Here is a 21,518-nt window from a genome sequence, read left to right on the forward strand (position 1 = left end):
ACTAAAATGATTAGAAACAAAGACCAATCTCATTGCAATGAGCACTCCCCAAGCTCGTGGTCTTAAAATACCGTTTCTAATCCAAAGAACTAGGGATCCTGGTCAAGTAGCTCAGTTAGTTTTAGAGCATCATCCTGATACACCAAGGTTGTGGGTTCCATTCCCAGTCAGGGCACACAGACGAGTCAATGAACAGATGCGTGGGTGGGTGGAAAAGAAGTCGATGTTTCTCTTTCCTTTCCTCTCTCCATGATACATCAGAGAAACCTGACACATCATGATACACCAGAAAGCACAAGAGTTATCAAAGAATCAATGACATTACCTACTAATGTAGTTTCAGTGGGGGCCAACCAGAAGAAGCTTCCACTGGCCACAAATTGGACAACTTGGCCTCTAATAAGGATAATGATTGCAGATCAAAACACATCAAATGTTTAAATCTATGTACTGGGTTTTTAATTTTTTATCTTTGAATAATATCAAATTTACACAAAAGTTACAGGAATAATGCAGAGCTCCTGAAAACCTTTTGCCTAATTGTTAACATTTCAGAATCCTTTGAGTATCAGGTACACACATAGTAGCTCATCAATCCTCAATACTTCAGTGTATTTTTCGTAGGTATAAGCACACTCTTGCAAATAATCTCAGTAGAACCTTAAAAATCGGGAAATCAATATTGATCTCCTATTACCATGTAATCTACAAATGTTATTCATAGTTTCAATAAAGTCCTTCAAAGCTCCAGAATCCATCCCAGGATCATATTACATCTAATTCAGTCTCCTTAAGTCTAGAACAGTTCCTCAGTCTTGCCTTGTCTTTCATAACCTTGATACTTGGGAAGATTACAGGCTAATAATGTAGAAAGCCTCTCAACTGGTGTTTATCTAATATTTCCTCATACTTTATGCATTTGGAACAGGAACCACAGTAGTGATGGTGTTCTCAGTGCATTCGTGTATCAGGGCACAGAGAATGTTTTCTCTCATCACTGATTAGGCTATCCTGATTAAAATTGTCTACCAGGCTTCTCCAGCATGACTTAGTATGTTGTACTTGTTAGTAACTGGTTTATAGGAAAACTGAAACTAATTATCTTGTTCCTCAACAAACCTTTACACACCAGATTTAATATCCACTGATGAGCCAATTTTTGTTGTTAGCTTTAACAAGAGTTTTTCATTTTTACTTGCAAGAATTCTGGAGGAAGGTCCTGAATGGGTAGCTCAGTTGGTTAGAGCATTCTCCTGATATGCCAAGGTTGTGGGTTCAACCCACATGCATGTGGGTCAGGGCGCATGCATTGAATGCAAAGTGGAACAAATCTCTCTCTCCCTGATTCTTCCTCCCTCTCTCTCTCTAAAATCAATAAAAATTACACATTTTAAATTTTAGGAAAAGAAAATAATTCTGGAAGGGGATGGCTGCTGGCACTGGTTTGGTCAAATGATGGTAGGGCCAATGACTGAGAATCTCTTGGCCTTTTTCTCATGGTAGCAAGATAGCTGCTGTAGCTCCAGCCATCACATCCTCAATCAAGGCAGAAAGAAGGGAGTAGCACTGGGATGTTACCCATTCTTGTCTCTTTTATTGTATGATGGTTGCTAAATAATTTTTCAAATTTCAACTTTCAGCACTTCCATACATACTGGCTCAGCAAGCTGTTCTAAGGTGGCATTTTCTTGAAAATTTTCCTACCTCAGCTCTAGAACCAACCATTTCTCCAAGGGGACCTGGTTCCTTTTAATATGAATGATATTTAGAAACCAATATCTGAGTGCTGGGTGTGCTCATTGCTACCACGGTATCATTAATTCTTGGTTGTCTTATTGTAATTCATATGTATATATGTACACATATACATTTACTTCTCTATCATGAAAACCATGAACACACACCAATACCTTTATTCTAATCTAACATCAAGAATTATCCCAGCCCCTTTACATGTTTCTTCCTTCTCTGACAGTGAGAAGCCTGGCTCCCATGATTCTCAGTGAATTTACTCATGTTTCCACCCTTCAACCTACCCTGTGTGTAACCAAACTCCTAGATACACTGGGGAAGAGTCAGACCCAGATGTAATGTCCCTACCCAATTCCACTCCTATTGGGCACAGTGGTTGAAAGCTTGGCCCCAAGAAAGGGGCTAAATACGTACATTTTACATGAAAGTTACCTTTGATAATAAGTTACCTTTGAAAGTTTTGGAAGCCAACCCATAATCCTGAAAATTATGCATTTGAAAATGGACAAGCAAAGAAAATACTTAAGCATTTATGCTGACCTATACAATCTGTATAGGTAAGCACATAAGACAAGGGGAAAAAATTTTTAATTGATGTACTTCAGAAATAAAGAGGGGATAGAATTTGAGTATCACCCCTTTGAAGCCCCTTGTGGATTATGAATCTAGGTGATGCTTTGTAGCAGCTGCTAATACCACAAATGAGAAACATGCTGACATCTGCCTCCTGTGTATGTGCGCAACATCACCTATGAGGTGCTTAATCCTAAATCTGAGCAACCACTAGATCTACTAATTTACAGGGAATGATGGGGACAAAAGAATATGTCAAATGACACCATAAGTCTATATAGAGAGAAAGTGGTTGCCAAGGGCTAGGGGCAAGGAAATGGGAGTTACTGCTTAATGGGTACTAGGGTTTCTTTTTGAAGTGGTGAAAAGGGTCAAGATTAGATAATGAAGACTGCACAATATTCTGAATACACTAACTACCGCTCACTGAATGTACATTTTAAAATGGTTAAAATGGTGAATTTTATGTTAGTGGAATTTTGTGTCAAAATTTTAAAAAGCAAAAAGAGCCCTGGCTGGCATGGTTCAGTGAATTGAGTGCCCTCTTGCAAACTGAAAGGTCACTGGTTCAACTCCCAGTCAGGGCATTTGCCTAGGCGTGGGTCAGGTCCCCCAGCTGGAAGCATGCCAGAGGCAACCAATCAATGTATCTATCACACATTGATGTTTTATTCACTGTCTTTTTCCCTCCCTTTCCCTCTCTCTAAAAATAAATAAAATCCTTTTTTTTTAAATAAAGCAAAAAGACACCATAGGGAAGCCATTACCAAAATTCAGACTGAGAAACTACAATTCAAACGACCCACTTCTTAAATTAAAAAAATAATTAAAAAGAGAGAGACAGAGGCCCTGGCTGGTGTCGCTCAATGGATTGAACGCTGGCCTGTGAACCAAAGAATTGCAGGTTTGATTTCCGGTCAGGGCACATGCCTGGGTTGTGGACCCAGTAGGGGGCACACAAGAGGCAGCCACACAATGATGTTTCTCTCCCTCTCTTTCTCTCTCCCTTCCCCCTCCATAAAAATAAATAAATAAAATATTTTATAAAAAAGAGAGTTGTACTTGAACAATGATTAAAATAAAAAAAATAAAAAAAAGAGAGAGAGAGAAAGAGATCAAAGTAGGAAGATCAATAGGTTAAAAGACTAAAGAGACACATCAACCACTTGAGCCAGTGGACATGTTTGGATACTGATTCAAACAAATCACTAAAAAATTTAAACCAGTAAGGGAGATGTGAACATTAGCTGGATATGTGACAATATTAAGGAATTACTGCTCATTTCTTAAGGAGTAATAATAGTATTGAGGTTATGTTACCAAAAAAAGTCTTTATATTTTAGAAATGCACAGTGAAGTATTCCTATCAGGAGTATGGATTGCAAATTCTTTCTCCCATGTTACATGTTGTCTTTTCATATATCCCCCCACCTTTAACTTTTTTTTAAAGGTTTTATTTACTTACTTTTAGAGAGAGGGAAAGAGAGGGAGAACAAGAGGGAGAGAAACATGTATGTGCAAGAGAAACACCAATTGGTTGCCTCTCACACACCCCCAGCCAGGACCCAGGCCTGTGCCGACAGGGAATTAAACTAGTAACCTTTAAGTTCATAGGCTAGGGCTCAACCCACTGAGTCACATCAGCCAGAGCCACTTACCTTAATTTTTTTTAATTCAATTTATTGGGGTGGCCCTGGCTGGTGTGGCTCAGTGGATTGAGCACCAGCCTGCGACCTGAAAAGTTGCAGGTTCCATTCCCTGTGAGGTCGCCAGGTTCCCAGGTCAGGGAGTGCAAGAGGTAAACGATTATCTCTCACACATCAATGTTTCTCTTCCTCTTGTTCTCCCTCCCTTCCCCTCTTTCTAAAAGTAAATAAATAAAATCTTTAAAGCCCTGGATGGCGTAGCTCAGTGGATTGAGCGCAGGCTGCAAACCAAAGCATCGCAGGTTTGATTCTCAGTCAGGGCACATGCCTGGGTTGCAGGACACGGCCCCCAGCAACTGCACATTGATGTTTCTCTCTCTCTCTTTCTCCCTTCCCTCTCTAAAAATAAATAAAATCTAAAAAAAAAAAAAAAAAAAAAAAAGAATGGCTAACTTTAAAAAAAAATAGGTAATTGTTTAAAAAAAAAAAGTGGTTAAGACAGTAAATTTTACCAAAATAACAAAACAAAAAACCCTGAACAGTCCCTGGCACAAAGCCAACCTGCTATGCTTATTAAACCACTAAGATTTAAAAACACACACACACACAATACTGAAAGTAGAGTAACTAAAATAGCATCACCAGGCTATCGCACCTGAGGGGACAGAGTCATACCAGTCTTGTTCCCTGGTATGTGCCCGGGGCCTGGCCAATCTGAGGTTCCTGAGAGATTTGATCTTTGACTGCTTGAAACACTTCCAGGTGCCTATTTCCCCTAGCTCTCCTGAAGCTCCCATTCACCCTCTTTTTTCACAGCCTACCCCACCAAACCCAGTGGACCTGGGGTCCATGTAAATGGCCCCTGAATTGTGCACCCCACCAGATCCCCAGCCCAAGGTGCTCCTCAGCCAGGAGCATGAACCTTGGTTTACCCCAACTCCTGTCAGAACAGCCCCTATGACTCAGAGCTCTTTTGGAGGGATGTGTGAGTCTAACCCAGTCTTCCAGGAAGGGAAGCTAGAGCCTGGAATTCTCTCTGGTGGCTCTTCTAGAGGTCAAGAGCACAAGCAGTTTTAGCCAGAGCCTGGAACTTCTAGAATAGCTGCCCTGCACTCAGGTGAGGAAATATACAATGGGTCATATATGGTCAGTGCACAGAGGGGGCTGGCCACACCTCTGTTTCCCCCACTTTCAGAACTGGCCTCCAGACCAGTCCTACCTGCCCTGACAAGGGAAGAATCAGAAAAGAGGAAGAACCCTAGGTCATCCACCTCACCTCTGACCTCCTCAGAGGTCAGTCTAGCATGGAAAGAGCTAGGTAGAGACTGGGAACACCAACATCTGGGCTAACCCCTCTTGCCAGTCCTTGCTGGGACCTCAGGTGGTAGCCAGGTGGGGAGTATATGGAAGCAATTAGCAGTCCAACCCCCAGGGAAGGGAGGTAAAAGAGGTGGCCACAGCTCATCCCCTCCAGAGGACCACCCTCAAGTCTTAAGAGCTGGTAGTCCTAGGACCAGGGTGTTTAACATCAACCCCCCCCCCCCCCCCCCCGCCTTCCCTTCCTCCCTGCTACAGGTATAGTAGCCTGGAGAGGGCCCAACCCACCCTTACCCACCCTGGGACCCCTATGGTCAGCTCAGGAGGCCTCTGCATGGTCCTGGACGGAGGCTCAGGCCTGATCTTCTAGCTCCCTGTCAGGCTGAGCCAGGCAGTACAGCCTCTGGCAGGATGTGTGCAGCAAGGGCCCTGGCTCAGGGGTGACCACCTGGCGGAGAGAAAGAAGACAAAGGCGCAGCAGCAGGTTTCTGTCCAGGAAGTCAGGTTACACATTTTAGTAATGGGCCAGAGAAATGAGGCATTGGGGCAACAGTGCAGGGGCCACAGGGATAATAAGAGATCTGAGAGCTGGGGTTTGGCATCAATCTTACAAAGTGTATAAAGAATCTGTGTTTCTCTATAATAACAAAAAAACAGAGGCTACAAGAGCGGTTGTATATACAAAACACTGAGATATTGCTTCACTTGCAAACAGGTTCCCGACCAGACAGGGAAACAAGACAGAGAGAAGGGCATGGGAAGGGTGGGGAGTGCGCTGCGTGCAGAAAGGAAGGGGGAGGTCTTCTCCCAGCATAAATCTACAGGCAGAAGCTGAGCTGAATTCACGCACGCACGGGAGAAGCCAAGGTCAAAGGTGTGAGCCAGTGCTCACTGTGTGTGGGGAGTGGGGTGTCAAGGAGTCTGTTTCTGCCTGCCCAAGCCTCTACCCCTGGTCACCTGCTCTTCAGGCTTCAGCCCAGTGTGGAGTTCTAGGTGGGGAGCAGGGCCAGCTAAGACAACTGGCCAGAGAGGGAAGGAGATAATCACTCCTTGGAGTCTGCTGTAGGAAGCTGAAGAAGCCTGCTCGGTGTGCCCATCTTCTTGCCTCTGGCTGGCCCTGTCCATCCTACCACCCTGCCCACCCCACCCAGAGGCCCACTAGGACCCAAGAAAAACAGATGCAGCAGCTAGGCTTCAAGTTTTCCTGGGGGTGGAGGAGAGGGACAAGAGGTGCTGTTTGACTCCTGTTCTTCCTAAGCTCCAGCTGACCGTGCAGAGCTCAGTGGAACAGTGGGAATCAGTCACAGAGGGACAGAGAGGGTCAGGTCAGGGAAAACATCATGGTGAGGGGTGGGTGAAGGGTGAGGATGTGCACGCACACTTGGACGAGGCACGGGGCGGTCACAGGTTCTGGCAGCACTGCAGCTTGTTTGGTTTCTGTCCATCAGTAGTGGGCGGCACACTGATGTCCACCACGTTGTTGCCAGGGGACTCATCATGGGCTGCGCGGTCTGCAATCTGCTTCTGTGACACGATGCGGTAGATCTCTGCAATGGGGGGATGTGAGGTGAGTGCCTTGCATGCCCCTGCCTGTGGTGACTGGCCCCTGCAGTATTCATCTGGATATTCCTCCAGGGAGTATCCCCAAAGGTGTGCCCTTCCCAAAGGTCCCCACTGTGGTCTACTCACACCCCATGACTTAAGGGTTCCCCCAGTGCACTCAGCAAGAACAGAACCCACATTTGGTCACAGAGATACCCTCCCAAGCTCAGGGTTCTTCTTAAAGAACAGACACCCCCTCTTCCTCAGAATAAACTCCCAGAAGACCAGGAACTCTGGGCCAGAGGCCACCTGCCTGCCACCCAACTATTCCCTAGTAGAGCCATGGCAGGGCCCACCCTAGGAAGCCGGGTCCAGGGGGTCTCTGGGTCCTAAGTGCCAATGAGGCGGGACCTGGCTGGACCTTGTGGAGCATGCCATGTCTGTCCTCCTGTCCAGACTGAGTAGCAGGCTTAAGGGATAAAGGTTCAGGTGCTACATTATGGAGCATGTGACCAGTGTGGCTGGTGCCCTTCCCACGCCACCCTTAGTGGGCCTGCTGGGGTTCCTATGGCCCCCACCAGGCTCTGGACCACCTGTGAGAATGTTCTTGAAAGCTTCCTCTACGTTGGTGGAGTCCAAGGCTGAGGTCTCAATGAAGGACAAGTTGTTCTTCTCTAGAACAGACAGAATATTGCCCAGATGAGTGGGAGGCTCCCATGTACCTTCTCGGAGCCCTATGTGCTATCATCTCACTTGGCCCAGAAAATGAAAGGCTGGGGTCAAGGGGGTAGGACTGAAATGTCCACTCCTTGGGGAAGAAAGGATGGGACTGCAACCATGCCCACAGCCAGGGAAAATGAGAAGGACCTAGAGGGGCTGCTTACTTTCCAGGGATTTTTCTGAGGCCTTAGTCACAGCCCTGCTGTCAGGAGCTAGCCCCTGCAGGAAGCCCTGACCCTAAGTGAAACCCACTCCAACCAATAGGCACTCACCTGCAAAGGCACGGGCCTCATCAGTGGGCACGGCCCGCAGATGGCGCAGGTCACTCTTGTTGCCCACCAACATGATGACGATGTTGCTGTCAGCATGGTCCCGTAGCTCCTTCAGCCAGCGCTCCACATTCTCATATGTCAGGTGCTTGGCAATGTCATATACCAGCAGTGCACCCACTGCACCACGGTAGTACCTGTGGGGACAGAGGACAGGGCCCAGCAATGAACTGCCCGTCAGCACCCCATGGGGGCCCCCAAGACTCTGTGGGCAGTGGCTCCCGGGCCCATGCAGAGCTCAGCTTAGGAGTGGCCACCATGGCCTCAAAGGAGGGCTCTGTGGCCCCAATTCAGCTCAGGACTATGGGGGCTGAGAAGGAGGTGTAGGGCCTGAGCTCAAAAGACACCCACCAAAAGAGAAGGAAACAGTACCGGTGCAGGGAAAAGGCTGCTGCGGGACGAAAGCTCCAATGCCTGCCATGGCCTGCTCACCAAGGAGACTGATGGACACACAGCCACCCCAAGGGGTTAAGAGATGGGGAGGTGAGCAGGCTTCAGTGGAGGGTGTTCAGAGGACAGCAAGTAGTTAATAAGGGAATAGCCTGGCGGTTCAGAGGGGTCTGGAAGACGGTAGCTCAAGTAGGTCCTGATGGCTGTGTAGCCATGGGGACCTGACGGAAGAGAAAGACTGGGCACACAGCCAGGCAAGGCAGGCCAAGCAGGCAGGACTCGGGGTGGGCAAAGTGGAATGGACCTCTTCCAGGCCCAGATAATTCTCTTCCCTGCACAGCCAGCACCCAGCAAAATGGCAGTGGCCCACAGGGCCATGTGCCATGCCCACTTGAGGTCACAGTGTAGTCAAGGGTGGGCAACGGTCTTCCTGAGGTTCCCACAGCTCCTGGAGGTCTCGTCCCTCCACCCTGGGCCAACCACAGAGCTGTTTTCCTCCTCTCCTACTGCCCAACTCCTACTCATCCTTCAGGGTCCATTGGCCCTATGTCCACAGTCTCCCGCATCTCCCCATCACCTCCACTCACGCGGAGGTGATGGCCCGGTAGCGTTCCTGGCCAGCGGTGTCCCAGATCTGGGCCTTGATGGTCTTGCCGTCCACCTGGATGCTGCGGGTGGCAAACTCCACGCCAATGGTGCTCTTGCTCTCTAGGTTGAATTCGTTGCGGGTGAAGCGGGACAGTAGGTTGCTCTTCCCCACACCCGAGTCCCCGATAAGCACCACTGTAGAGGCAGAGAGGGGTATAGGTGAAGATCCATGGGTCAGAGCAGAGCAGCTCCCCAAACCAAGACCCACATGCCACCCACGTCCACCATGACATCCAACAACAGGGTGGAATCAGAGCTGTCCTAGAGCCCCTCACCTGATGCACCACATTTCTGGTGCAGATGCTCCAGGATTCTAGAAACACAGCCACTGTAGATAGCATAACACCCTGCCTGTGTCTGGTTCTTCAGAGCAGGGCTGCCCCAGCTAAGGCACAGGGACCCAGGTATCCCAGCAGGTAGGAGGCTTGGGATCCATCAACCCCAAACTTCCACTGCAGCCCTGTGGCCCAATAAGCTCTGTGGCTGGGCGACCTTGGGCAAGTCACTTAACCTCTCTGGACTGCCTTTTCTAAAGGTATGAAAAGAAAAAGAGGAATAAGAGCCATTTCAGGAAAGGAAACACAAGAACTTGCAGGATCAGAACTCAGGTAGCACCCAGCCCACTAAGACAGGTGGGGGAAGCAATTGTTAACTGTTCCACCAGGTTCCTACCAACAAGGATCTGGCTCTGGAGTTTTGAGTAACAGGAAATGAGAAGCCTCACGCCCCATGCTCACCCTGCTACTTCCTCATGGAAGGCAGTTGCAAGCAAACCAATACGCCACTCAACACAGCCATCTTGCCCTTTAAAATAGGAATGCACCCTCTGCATTGTAGCTGAGAGGGAACAGAGCCTGCTAGCCCTCCCATCACCCTACCCCCAGAGTTGGACCACTCTGCTGGGACATACAGGACAAGAGTCCTCCTGAGCAGGGCAGAGCAGCCACAGTGGGTCTATCCCATTCCCATCAGGAGTGGGGCAACTCAAGATAGTCTAGGAAGGTCCTGGGCTGAGGAGGGCTGTCCTCAGTCCCAGGGCACACTGGAGGGGAATTGTGTTTATGGGTGTGCGTGTGTGTGTGCGCGCGCACGCGCACATGCATGAGTTTATGTGCAGCACTGAAGGAACAACACATGGCAGTCTAACCAGACACCCCACCTGGAAACCACATGGATCTCCCTCCTCCAAGTGTGAGCCTTGGGTTCTGGCACCTGAGGGTGGATCTGCCCAGTGCAGAACTGGGCACTGCAGGCTTGGTCATCTGCAACCCCGATAAAAAATGTCACGTGTGCATGTCAGGATTCCCCCCACTTCTTACCACCATCATGGCCCTGACCCTAGCTAGTCCAGGCAGCTTCCATCTCTCCCTGGGTTGCTGTACCAGCCCACCCCTGGTGTCCCTGAGTTTTCTCTTACCCATAACCAACAGAATGTTCTCGCCGCAGCCACCAGGGGGTATGTGTGAGCTCCTGAATCAGGGCTTGCCAGTCCTCTGCCCACTGCCCTCCGGGGATCCTGCCTCCTGGTGGCAAAAGCCCAAGTTCTCCTCAGGACCCACAAGGCCCTGCATGACCTGCCCTTGTCCTTTCCCTGACCTCATCCCCTCTCTCTCCTGCTTGCTTACTCCACCCCTGCCACATGGGGCTTCTCACTGGGACTCAAAGATATGCAAGTGCACACTGTCTTTGGCCTGGAATGTTCTTCCTCAAGTACTGGCCTGCTTCTCACCATCCTCTCCTCCATGTGGTGCCTCGGATGGCACTTGATCAAGGAGAAGGCCTTCCCAGAAGTCCTCTTAAAACCTCACTCCCAGGCCCTGGCTGGCGTAGCTCAGTGGATGGAGCTCGGGCTGGGAACCAAAGTGTCCCAGGTTCGATTCCCAGCCAGGGTACATGCCTGGGTTGCAGGCCATAACCCCCAGCAACCGCACATTGATGTTTCTCTCTCTCTCTGTCTATCTCCCTCCCTTCCCCTCTAAAAATAAACAAATAAAATCTTAAAAAAATAAAGAATACTTGAAATTAAAAAAAACAAAAAAAAACAACAACAAAAAAAACACCTCACTCCCTCCAACACTCCCACTCCCATCCCCTGCCTTTCCTCCATAGCTCTCACCACCCTCCAACACTCACCTAGTTTTACTTAATTGTTTTTTGCCAGTCTTCCTCAAGGGCAGGATCTTGGACAGTATCATTTCCCTGCTGTCTCCCCAGGACCTAGCACACAGAGCCTCGCACACAGAACAGAGTGAACAAAAAACCAATAAAGTGGTTGTACAGCCTCCAAGCCACCATCCTCAGGCAATAGGGAAAAAGAGGACCAATGACCCAGCCCCCTTAACATCCTCTCTGGGCTGGCTGCTTCAGAGCCAAGAATAACAAGAACAAGAAGAAAATTTAGTCCTACTTAGTTGCTTAGACCACAGTCCCGATAAACCAAGGTTGCAGGTTCAATCCCTGGTCAGGGTGTATATAAGACTCAACCAATCAATAAAATAAAAATCAATAAAAAATAATTTTAAATTTTATTTTAGAAAGAAGGGAGAAATATTAATTTGTTGTTCCACTTAATTTTATGTATTCACTGGTTGATTCTTTTTTGTAATGTAATGTAATTACAATTTTGTAATGTAATGTAATTTTACATTATTTTTTATTTTTTTTTCATTACCATTTATCCCCTCTATCCCCTCTTCCATCTCCACCCATCCCACTGACCCCTCAGTGATTAATTCTTGTATGTGCCCTGACTGGAGAATGAACCCTCAATTTGGCTGATTGGGACAACACTCCAACCAACTGAGCTACCTAGCCAGGGCAAAAGAAGAAAATATAATGAATCTGTGCTGAGAAAGCCCCATAGATGCCTCATGTAGCCCATTTCACTGATGAGGAAACTGAGGCATGGACAAATGAATGATAGCCCATGGCACACAATGAACAGAAGGACAAAAGGATGCAGAGCAAGGGTCTGGGCAGGCCCACTCCCACTTCCCAACCATCCTCACCTAGGCCACCTGCTGAAAAGTGATTGGCAGGATTTGAACCCAGGTTTTCTGGGTCTGGGGCTGAGCTCAAGGATCTGAGTTCAGCCGCCTCCTCTTGCACCACCTGGGACATCTCAGTTCCCTGGAGTCACCAGCAAACTCCTGCACATCCTTCAAAATCCTTCAAAACCCTTCAGGCCTCTCCCCCACTCCCCAAACCTACATGGCCTGGTCCACAAGACCTGTGATGACAGAGCCAGTGTTTTCTCCTGACATGGTGGGTACCCAACATGAGACTGCCAGGATGACTTCAGAGAAAGGTAAAAAGCAGGTGAAGATAGACATGGGCCTGCAGTCCAGGGCCAAGGGCTCCCAACCATGCTGGTGGGGTCCCAAATGGGCTCTGAGACCATGCAGGGCCAGGCTGGGATGACTGTGGGGCCTACTATCCAAAACCCCAACCCCTCATCTCCTTCCCATAGCAGCCACAGGAACCTGGCCAAGGCTGGGGAGGTTTTGTTCACATTTCTCCATCAGGAACAGATGAGGAAGAGTCCCTTCTGAGTCCCGCATTGAGCCCTCTGACCCTCTCACTCCCTAGCCAGCTTTGTCCCAGTGTGAGGGTCCCCTTAGCCCAATTGATTCTGTCCTGGCCCAGCCCTAAAGGTTTTATTATCTAGTTCTTGGAGCCACCCCAGAGACAAATGTCATTATCATTCCCCTTGTACAGTAGGGAACACTCAACATACAGTGACTGGGTCCTCCAGTCCAAGGTCACCCAGCGAGAACAGTGGAGGTTAAGAACAGGACAAGGGCCACCAGCCACTGCCCAGACAAATGGTAGAAAAGCCAGGATGCCCAGGTACTCCCTGGCACAGGTGTCCAGTGCAGAGATGGCCAGCAGGGCAGTGACCAGGCTGCCTCTGGGTGTATTGTGGGAATGAGAATGACACTGTCAAAGGCACAAGTGAGCTATTGTTTTGGGGAAATAAAGGGCTCTTGAGGACGTGACCCCCACCATTTCCACAGAAGCTGACGTCAATGTCGGTCAGGAAATGGCCTCCCTAGACACGCCACTTGGCTGGCAGGGAAGGTAAGCCCAGTTAGCAAAGACAAAGAGCTGGCATCTCTTAAGGCATGGTCCCCTGGCCTGCTCCACATACAGTGTAGCACCCCCAGGGCCCATATTCAGATGTTCAGGCAGACTGAGTAGCCATTCAGGTGGGGAGATACACTCCCCTACTTCAGCCAGAGCAGCCCTCTTCCCTAATCAGGAAGCAGACTCTGATAATCTCAGGCTCCAGGGACTGGCACTTGGGGATAATCTTGTTAGAGCTATGCCCTGGGAAATTTGAGTATGGAGATGAGGTGTCTGAAGCTAGTGTACAGGCAGGGCCACCATTTGCAATGGGAAAAGATGGTATGCTTAGTTTTCGGACCAGTGGGCCTGATGGAGTCCTGCCCAGGTTGCACAGTGAAGAGGCTGCTTCAGAGAACTTGGCACAGAGGCAAACACCAGGGCTGGCTGCCACTCTCTCCTCACCCTCCTTCCCAAAAGGACTCACAGATGGGGCAGGGGTGAACACAACCCAGAAAAGAGGGCCCTGGGCCACTGTGGAAGCTTCCCATATGAACCACATCCTTATGGGCCAGGTTAGTAGCCAGGGCCTCTTCAAAGGCCTTGGTGAACCATAGAGACCCCACTGCTCCCACTGTAGACCCTACAGCCCAGTCTATCAGAGGAAAGGTCAGGGAACCCCCAGGGATGGATCAGTATGCTGGCAAACGGCTCACAGCTAATAGGATAAATGTTAGCAGGATAAATGTGAGAATCTATAATTGGGTACAAATAAACAACCTCACTACTGGGGAAGGGGGAATGTTCAGTGAAGAAAATAAACACCACGTGAGAAAAACACCCAGGAAGATCTGTTGGCCTTGGCGGTAGAGGTCAGGGGAGCCAACATGTGATGTGGCTGCCAAAACCAAGACTGGTGGGAGGACTGGACAGGGGGCAGTCTGTGTCCCAGAGTGACAGGTGTGGCCCCTCCATGTCCAGAACAGGGCAAAGGGAAGGTGACCAAAGGCTGGGGGAGTTTGGGCACAGGGTCGGGTGTGAGAAGATGGCTGCCCCTTTTTCTAATCAACGGTGTCCTGAACCAGGTGGTAGGGCCAGGGAATAAACTAACCCTAGTCAACCCTTGTAGGGCAGTCACGTCTTGGACTCCTCTCTCTTGCCCATGCCTGACTCTCTGCAGGCCACAGGGTCTCAGGAGGAGCTGAGGAGGGTGGTGCAGTGTTCTTATGTTTCTGTCTAGGGTTGTATTTCTGGTAAGTTACGTGAGGATTGCGGCTTGCCAGACAGCCTCCTTCCTCCCTTCCCTATTTGCCACAGCCAAATAGAGTTTCCTTTACCCATTTAAAGGAATGAAAACCTGAGTGAATTTAAAGACAAACATTAAAGGATAATAGAGAAGGTCCTCTGACAAAGTATAAGTGTAAAGGGGAGGTCTCAAATAACCACAGTCTGGGGAACCCTGACCTTGTGGGTTAGATTTTCACTTCCAACCCAACCTGAGAAGGTCATCAGGGCACCTGCTGGATTCAGAAAAGGAGGCCAGTGGAGGAAGGCAGCAGGGCAGGGGGGCAATCCTTTCCCCCATGCCAGCTGCTGCAGAAGCCAGATCAGTGTATTTCCAGGAAGTGGACTAGAGAGCACAGCCACTCCATTGCCCCTGACCCAGTAACCGTACTTCTGGGAACATACTTCAAACAAATAACCCAAAGGGCAAAAGATGAGTCATGCAAACACTTGGAGTGGGGTTACTTATAATAGCACATATTTGAAAATAACAAGCAAATGATCACAGAAACCTGGAAGGGGTGACTGGGGGAGTGCCCCCTGCCCTGGCAATGCCACATCCAGCTGGGTGCCCAGCCCTAATCCAGAAGCAGCTGCCTAAAGACACAGTGAGTAGAGACAGGCACCCGCTGCAGCAGAGTTGGAGTCCAGACCACCTGTCACCACTCCCCAAAGCCCTGACAGCACTTCTCCTACCTCTAAGGTGAGACCAACTACAAGGCTTAGTCAGCACCAGGGTCGTGGCCTGATGCCTGCTGACCAAACAGCCTCACTTGCCAGTGACAAATTAGCTCCAGGCAGCTCCTAGAGCCCATGGTGCTGTGAGGACGGACTCTGGGCCCCTGCATGGGCACTCCCTCTGCCCAGTAGCCTTTCGCCACATGGAAAACCCAGATAGGAAGTGATCCACCCACTCTATATCCCCAAAGTACCCAGGCCCCCAGCCCCAAGATGCTAGATGGTCATCCAAGGCCACCTCCAGGCACAGACTACACTCCCAGAGATGGCCAGACACCCCCAACAGGGGAAGATTCCAAAAGCTTGCATGGGAGGCTGACTCTCACACAGCAGGCAGCAGAGCAAAACACACCCCACTTTGGCCAAGGAGTTAATTCTTAAGGGCAGCCACTATCAGCCAGGGATTCCAGCACGGACAGCAGAGAACCTGGCCAAAGTCCAGCTTGGCATAGAAGGTGCTGTGAAGCCTGTGACCCCAAAACCAAGTTGAGAGAGTAAGGACTACAATGATATGTCGAGAGTCTCCCCAGCTAGGGGCTAGGTGAAGGAGCTCCCCAGCTGGCCCAGGTTAGCTATGGCTGCCTCACCTGCATAGGCCATACTTGAGGCTCATGAAGCCCTCTGTTCCTCTGGCTGGGAAAATCCTCCAGCAGGTTGGCCCAGACCTAAGCCATCAGTGTGCATGTGTTGAAGGAGGTGGTCTGGCATCTCAGTCCCACATCCTGGCTGCAAGTTCCTCCAGATATACGTAGTCCCTAAGCGGTAAAGTCCACAGCTGACCTGGGTTCAAAATCCTGCTCTAACACTTTATTCACTATGTCCTTGTCTCCCTGGGCCCCAGTTTCCAGAGCCATAAAAAGAGAGGCTGGATAATATCGACCTCACAGGGCTCTGGTGAGGATTTCAATGAATTCGCGTTTGTAAAGAGCTTAGAAAAGTTCAAGTACTTGGGTAGTGTTCTTAAGAGTTCTAAGTGTGTGCTCGCTTTGGCAGCACATATACTAAAACTGGAACAATACGGAGATTAGTATGGCCCCGTGCAAATTCGTAAATCATTACATATTTTTATGGTACCAGATAAAATTATAGATGGGACTGAAGCTTGTGTATCATCCATTATCATGTGTAATCAATAAACGATTTACCAGTAATAGCTTCTCTGGGGGAAAAAAGTCCGAGTTAAGAAAAATAACTGTTGTTGTTAACCACCAGACCTGGGCCCAACACACTTAGTCCTACACCGCCCCCCCCAGGAGCCCCTCCACAGAACCGGTGTCTCCCAACACACACCTCAACCCACATTATTCACCCCTCCTTTCCCGAGCCTCGCCCCGAAACGTGCACCTCCGACCAAGCCTGGCCACGCCCACCCCCTGTGGAGCACCGCCCCCACCTGCCCAGCCCTCTTATTGAGCACGCCCACCGCGCCCTAGCCCCGCCCCCAAAGGGCCGTCCATTTCCCCAAAGGAGCTTTCAACCCAGCCCTGCAAACGCTTGAGCGGTCCCGCCCCCTCCTGAGCCCCCGCCCCCAACGGCCTCTCCAACCGCTCCGGGCCCCACCCCCTCTGGGCTCGGGCCCTGTTAGGGAGCATCGAAGGAATCTCAGGCCCCTGTGGCCCGCCGGGTCCGCACGGTCGCACACCCACGCCAAAGCTGAAAGACACCAGCCTGCCCAGACCTTCTCGACTGGTTGGCCGCTAGGGCCTCTAGCCCCGGACTCTGGCCTCGGCCCAGGGGCCTGGACGCAACTTCAGCCCGCCTATCCGCGGCATCGCCGCCATCTCCTCGCCCAATTATGCCCCACCGGCCGTACCTTTGAATAGGTAGTCGTACTCGTCGTCCCGGGTCCCCATTGTCCTGGCGCTTCCGGCGGGATCCGCGACTCCGCAGCCCCACCACAAACACCCGACGGGGGCGGGGCCGGCGCCGCGCAGAGCGGCGGCCGGAAAACCAGTCAGCGCCGGCTGGCGTAGCGACCGACACCGAGAGCAGCCAGTCAGAGGCAGAAGCAGAGCCTCCGGGGTGGGCGCCATCTGGGATCCGCCTCCCTCGCCCTCGGACTCCTGGAGAAAGGCGGAAGGAATGCGGTCCTGTCTGAAGTGACGGCCACGCCAGCCTATCATAGACTAGCGCAGGAAGGCGGGGCGGAAGACTTGAAGAATTAAACGGATTGACGGAGCGAATAGCCAATGAGAGGCTTCATTCAGACCGTGCTTGACTAACGGAAGATCTATCGGGGAAGGAAAACGGAGCTACGTCCAGGTGATGTTACGCTATAACGACCGATGACGTCATGCCCTCTGGGCCCACCTGTTCAGTCCCCATTAGCCGTTTCCTAGGGTCTTTGCGCGAGGTTTTTTACCTGCAGGTCAATTCTCTCTCAGTTGCAGTTTTAATCCTTACTTTGACTACTCATTAAGTTAATCCTCTGCCTCAGTTTCCTAGCTCTGTACAGCAGGAAAGAAACTTACATCGATGGAATCAACCATCTACTTTCTGTCATTAAGTCTTTAACAGATACTTATAAATCCTTTCCGGGCGACAGACTACAACATAATCTCTCTCTTTCCCTTACCCTGTTTTATTACACACACACACACCACTCTGCGATTTATTATATCTAACTTCAATTATTTCTTTTTAAATATATTGTATTGATGATGCTATTACAATTGTCCCATTCCCCCCCTTTATTGCCCTCCACGCTGCACACCCTCTCCCACCCACATTCCCCCCCTTTAGTTCATGTCCATGGGTCATAAGTTCTTTAGCTTCTACATTTCCCATACTATTCTTGCCCTCCCTTGTCTATTTTTTTACGTACCATCTATGCTACTTATTTTCTGTACCTTTTCCACCCTCTCTTCTCCTCCCACTCCTCTGTTGTTAACCCTCCATGTGATCTCCATTTCTGTGGTTCTGTTTCTGTTCTAATTGTTTGCTTAGTTTGCTTTTGTTTTTGTTTTAGGCATAGTTGTTAATAATTGTGAGTTTGGCCCTGGCTGGCATAGCTCAGTGGATTGAGCGTGGGCTGTGAACCAAGGCATCGCAGGTTCAATTCCCAGTCAGGGCACATGCTTGAGTTTCAGGCCATGGCCCCCAGCAACCGCACATTAATGTTTCTCTCTCTCTCTCTTTCTCCCTCCCTTCCTTCTCTAAAAATAAATAAATAAAAATCTTAAAAATATATATATAAAAATCTTTAAAAATAATTGTGAGTTTGCTGTCATTTTACTATACATGTTTTTTATCTTCTTTTTCTTAGATAAACCCCTTTAATATTTCATATAATAAGGGCTTGGTGATGATGAACTCCTTTAACTTGACCTTATCTGAGAAGCACTTTATCTGCCCTTCCATTCTAAATAAAAGCTTTGCTGGATAGAGCAATTTTGGATGTAGGTCCTTGCCTTTCATGATTTGGAATACTTCTTTCCAGCCCCTTCTTGCCTGCAAAGTCTCTTTTGAGAAATCAGCTGACAATCTGGTGGGAATTCCTTTATCGGCTACTGCCTCCTAATCTCTTGCTGCTTCTAGGATTCTCTCCTTCATTTTTACCTTGGCGAATGTAATTATGATGTGCCTTGGTGTGTTCCTCCTTGGGTCCAACTTCTTTGGGACTCTCTGAGCTTCCTGGACTTCCTGGAAGTCTATTTCCTTTGCCAGATTGGGGAAGTTCTCTTTCATTATTTGTTCAAATAAGTTTTCAATTTGTTGCTCTTCCTCTTCTCCTCCTGGTACCCCTATAATTCAGATGTTGGAATGTTTAAAGATGTCCTGGAGGTTCCTAAGCCTCTCCTCATTTTTTGGAATTCTTGTTTCTTCAATCTTTTCTGTTTGGTTGTTTCTTTCTTCCTTCTGGTCCACTCCATTGATTTGAGTCCCAGTTTTTTTCCCTATTGTTTCCCTGTTCATTTTCCTTTATTTCACTTAGCATAACCTTCATTTTTTCATCTAATTTGTGACCAAATTCAACCAATTCTGTGAGCATCCTGATCACCAGTGCTTTGAACTGTGCATTTGATAGGTTGGCTATCTCTTCGTCACTTAGTTGTATTTTTTCTGGAACTTCGATCTGTTCTTCCGTTTGGGCCATTGTTTTTTGTTTTTGATTTTGTTTTTGGTCTTGTCATGCCTGCTATGTATGAGAGGTGGAGCCTTAGGTGTTCACCAGGGTGGGGCAACCCAGTCCCTGCGTTGTGACGCTGTATGTAGGGGTGGGGGCAGAAAGGGAACAATGGCGCTTGCTCTGCTCTCTGTCGGGTTTCAGTTCCTTCTGCTTCCCCCAAGCAAACTGGGCCCTTCCAGTGCTGATTCCCATGTTGGTGGGCTTGTGTACATTCTAGGGCCCTGTGGGTCTCCCCAACAAACTCTCCTGTGAGGCTGGGAGTTTCTCCCAGCACCTCAACCACCACAGGTGTTTTCAATTGGTGTTTTGAGGTTTTATTTCCCGGTGGTGGACCCTAGGTTGCGTGGTCTGTTTCGCTCCCCAGTTTTGCCTGGTTTATCTGTGTGTGAGTGTGGGACTGCCCAGTCAGCCAGCCGCCTTCATGCAGTGCCTCGCTTCACAATCGCTGCCTCGCTGGGTCTGCCCATTGCCATCCCGAACCTGTAGTCTGCCAGCTGCCGCTTGTGCTCCCGGGGTCTGCCTGTTGCCGTCTTGCATGCCCGGGGTTTGTCAGCTGCTGCCTCGAGTACCCAGTGCCACCACTTTTTGTGACGCGACCCCTCTCCGCCTGGCCGCCTACCTACTGGTCTGGATGAATGTGTCTATTTTAACTCCTTGGTTATCAGGCTTCCATACAGTTCAATTTTCTGTCAGTTCTGGTTGTTATTTTGTTTCTAAATTGTTGTCCTTATTTTGGTTGTGCAAGCTGGCACGGTGTGTCTTGGCCGGAAGTCCCTCTGTATTTCTTTCTTGATCTATTAACCTGTTTAGTTTCTGTCCCAAGTCAACAGAATTATCAGCCCCATGAAGGCAGAGACTGTCTGTGGTAATCACTGTTGTGTTCCCAGTGCTAGGTAAATATTGATATGTGATGGATAATGTAAACACAGAATTCATGTGCTAGTTATACCTATAATTATTTTTATATAACTATAATAATTATTATTGCTTCCTGGACCTCATCCCTGTGATGTTCATCAGGCATCCTAGACACAACTTTGGCTTCTTTCCTCCTCTTCCTGTGTCTCCTTTTCCCCACCCCAACCCCATTATCAAAAGGCAGAGGTCATGTATTTTTCTCTCCTTCTCATCCTTTACTCCCCTGCCCTGGCCTCCCTTCCTTTCAATTACCTTTTTATGTCATTCCTTCCTCCTAAATTCTGACCACTTCTCCTTCATTACCACCACCCTGATTCTTGCCCCATCATCACTCCCTGGACCTTCCTGATCTCCCTGCTCTGCCCACACATGCACATGCTGTTCTCCCCAAAGCAGTCAGAGAAAGTCTTTTAAAACATGAGTCAGACCTTCTCACTCCCCTGTTTAAAAATCTTTCAGTCCTTCCATTAATAAGCATTTACTAAGCATCTACTAAGTACCAGGCAGCACTCTGGGTGCTAGGGGTACACCATTGAATAAGACAAAGTCCCAATCCTCGTGAAGCTACAGTTTAGTGGGGGCCAACAAAGAAGAAGCAAGTAAACAACACACACAAGATAGTTTTAGAAAGGGAAGCATGCAATGAGGGGAATAGCCTGGGTTATGTAATGGTGGAGCTCCTTAGCTAGGGGGGCAGAGAGGCATTACGAGGAAGGTGGCATTTGCACTGAGTCCTCAGGTCGCAGAGGAGATGGTGGGAACAATGCTTCAGGCATATGCAAGAGCAAGTGAGGGAGAGCCTGATGAGTCTGAACAGCCAGGAGGCCATGGTGGCTGGAGAGAGGGTTCCAGGGACCAGAGATGAGATTAGGTGGAAAGGCAAGGCTGGAAGCCAGACCAGCACGAACCCTCCTACCTTTGTCAGCTAGCTCCTGGGCAGCTAGCTGGCTTGGAACCCTGAACATCCAGGCCAAACCACTTTCTTACCCTACCCCAGTTCACCACCCAGTTCCTGCTCCATGCAGCACCCCTCCCACCCTTTCCCACCCAGGCCACTAGGCTTTTGCTCTCACAGTGCTCTCTTGCTGGAATGCCATCCCCCACCATCTTTGTAGACTTTTTATCCTTTAAAGACTGATTCAAAAGCCATGTTCATCTCATGAAGCCTTTTCTCCTGTCCAGGTCATGCTCCCCTCCCTGCCCCAACCCCCAGCATGACTCGTAGTAATAATAGTATTAGTAAGGATGAGTAATATTTGTATTGGGTCCTCACTGTGAACCAGGCACTCACTTTTCTGAGTGCTTTTCACCCAATGTTACATGAAATCCTGAAATCCTCATAGCATCAGGAGAACAGGGAGGGGTGGGAGAGGTGGGAGGGTACATACCAGAACCATCTTCATTTTCCAGATGCAGGAACTGAGGCCACAGAGCTTTAGGGCCTATCCCCAGTCACCCAGGAAATGG

At 49.1% G+C, this 21,518-nt stretch overlaps 1 protein-coding gene across 1 annotated transcript; it reads right to left on the reverse strand.

Moving 5' to 3' along the window:
• Nucleotides 1–5,773: 5,773 nt before the first annotated feature.
• RAB11B (RAB11B, member RAS oncogene family) lies at nt 5,774–17,041 on the reverse strand. Its single transcript, XM_028519903.2, has 5 exons — nt 16,818–17,041; nt 8,857–9,052; nt 7,823–8,016; nt 7,424–7,504; nt 5,774–6,835 (listed from the first exon to the last, which is right to left on the reverse strand). The coding sequence occupies exons 1-5, from the start codon at nt 17,035–17,037 to the stop codon at nt 6,690–6,692; spliced, it is 837 nt and encodes a 278-aa protein (XP_028375704.1). The 5' UTR covers nt 17,038–17,041; the 3' UTR covers nt 5,774–6,689.
• Nucleotides 17,042–21,518: the final 4,477 nt, after the last annotated feature.

Source organism: Phyllostomus discolor, chromosome 8, assembly GCF_004126475.2.
Source record: "Phyllostomus discolor isolate MPI-MPIP mPhyDis1 chromosome 8, mPhyDis1.pri.v3, whole genome shotgun sequence".
Classification (NCBI taxonomy): Eukaryota; Metazoa; Chordata; class Mammalia; order Chiroptera; family Phyllostomidae; genus Phyllostomus; species Phyllostomus discolor.

Coding starts and splice junctions, on each gene's coding strand:
- RAB11B (XM_028519903.2), bottom strand. CDS start 17,037: ATGGCGCCCACCCCGGAGGCTCTGCTTCTGCCTCTGACTGGCTGCTCT. Junction 8,017..8,856: donor TACCGGGCCATCACCTCCGC/GTGAGTGGAGGT, acceptor CTGTCCCCACAG/GTACTACCGTGGTGCAGTGG. Junction 7,505..7,822: donor TGAGGCCCGTGCCTTTGCAG/GTGAGTGCCTAT, acceptor TGTCTGTTCTAG/AGAAGAACAACTTGTCCTTC.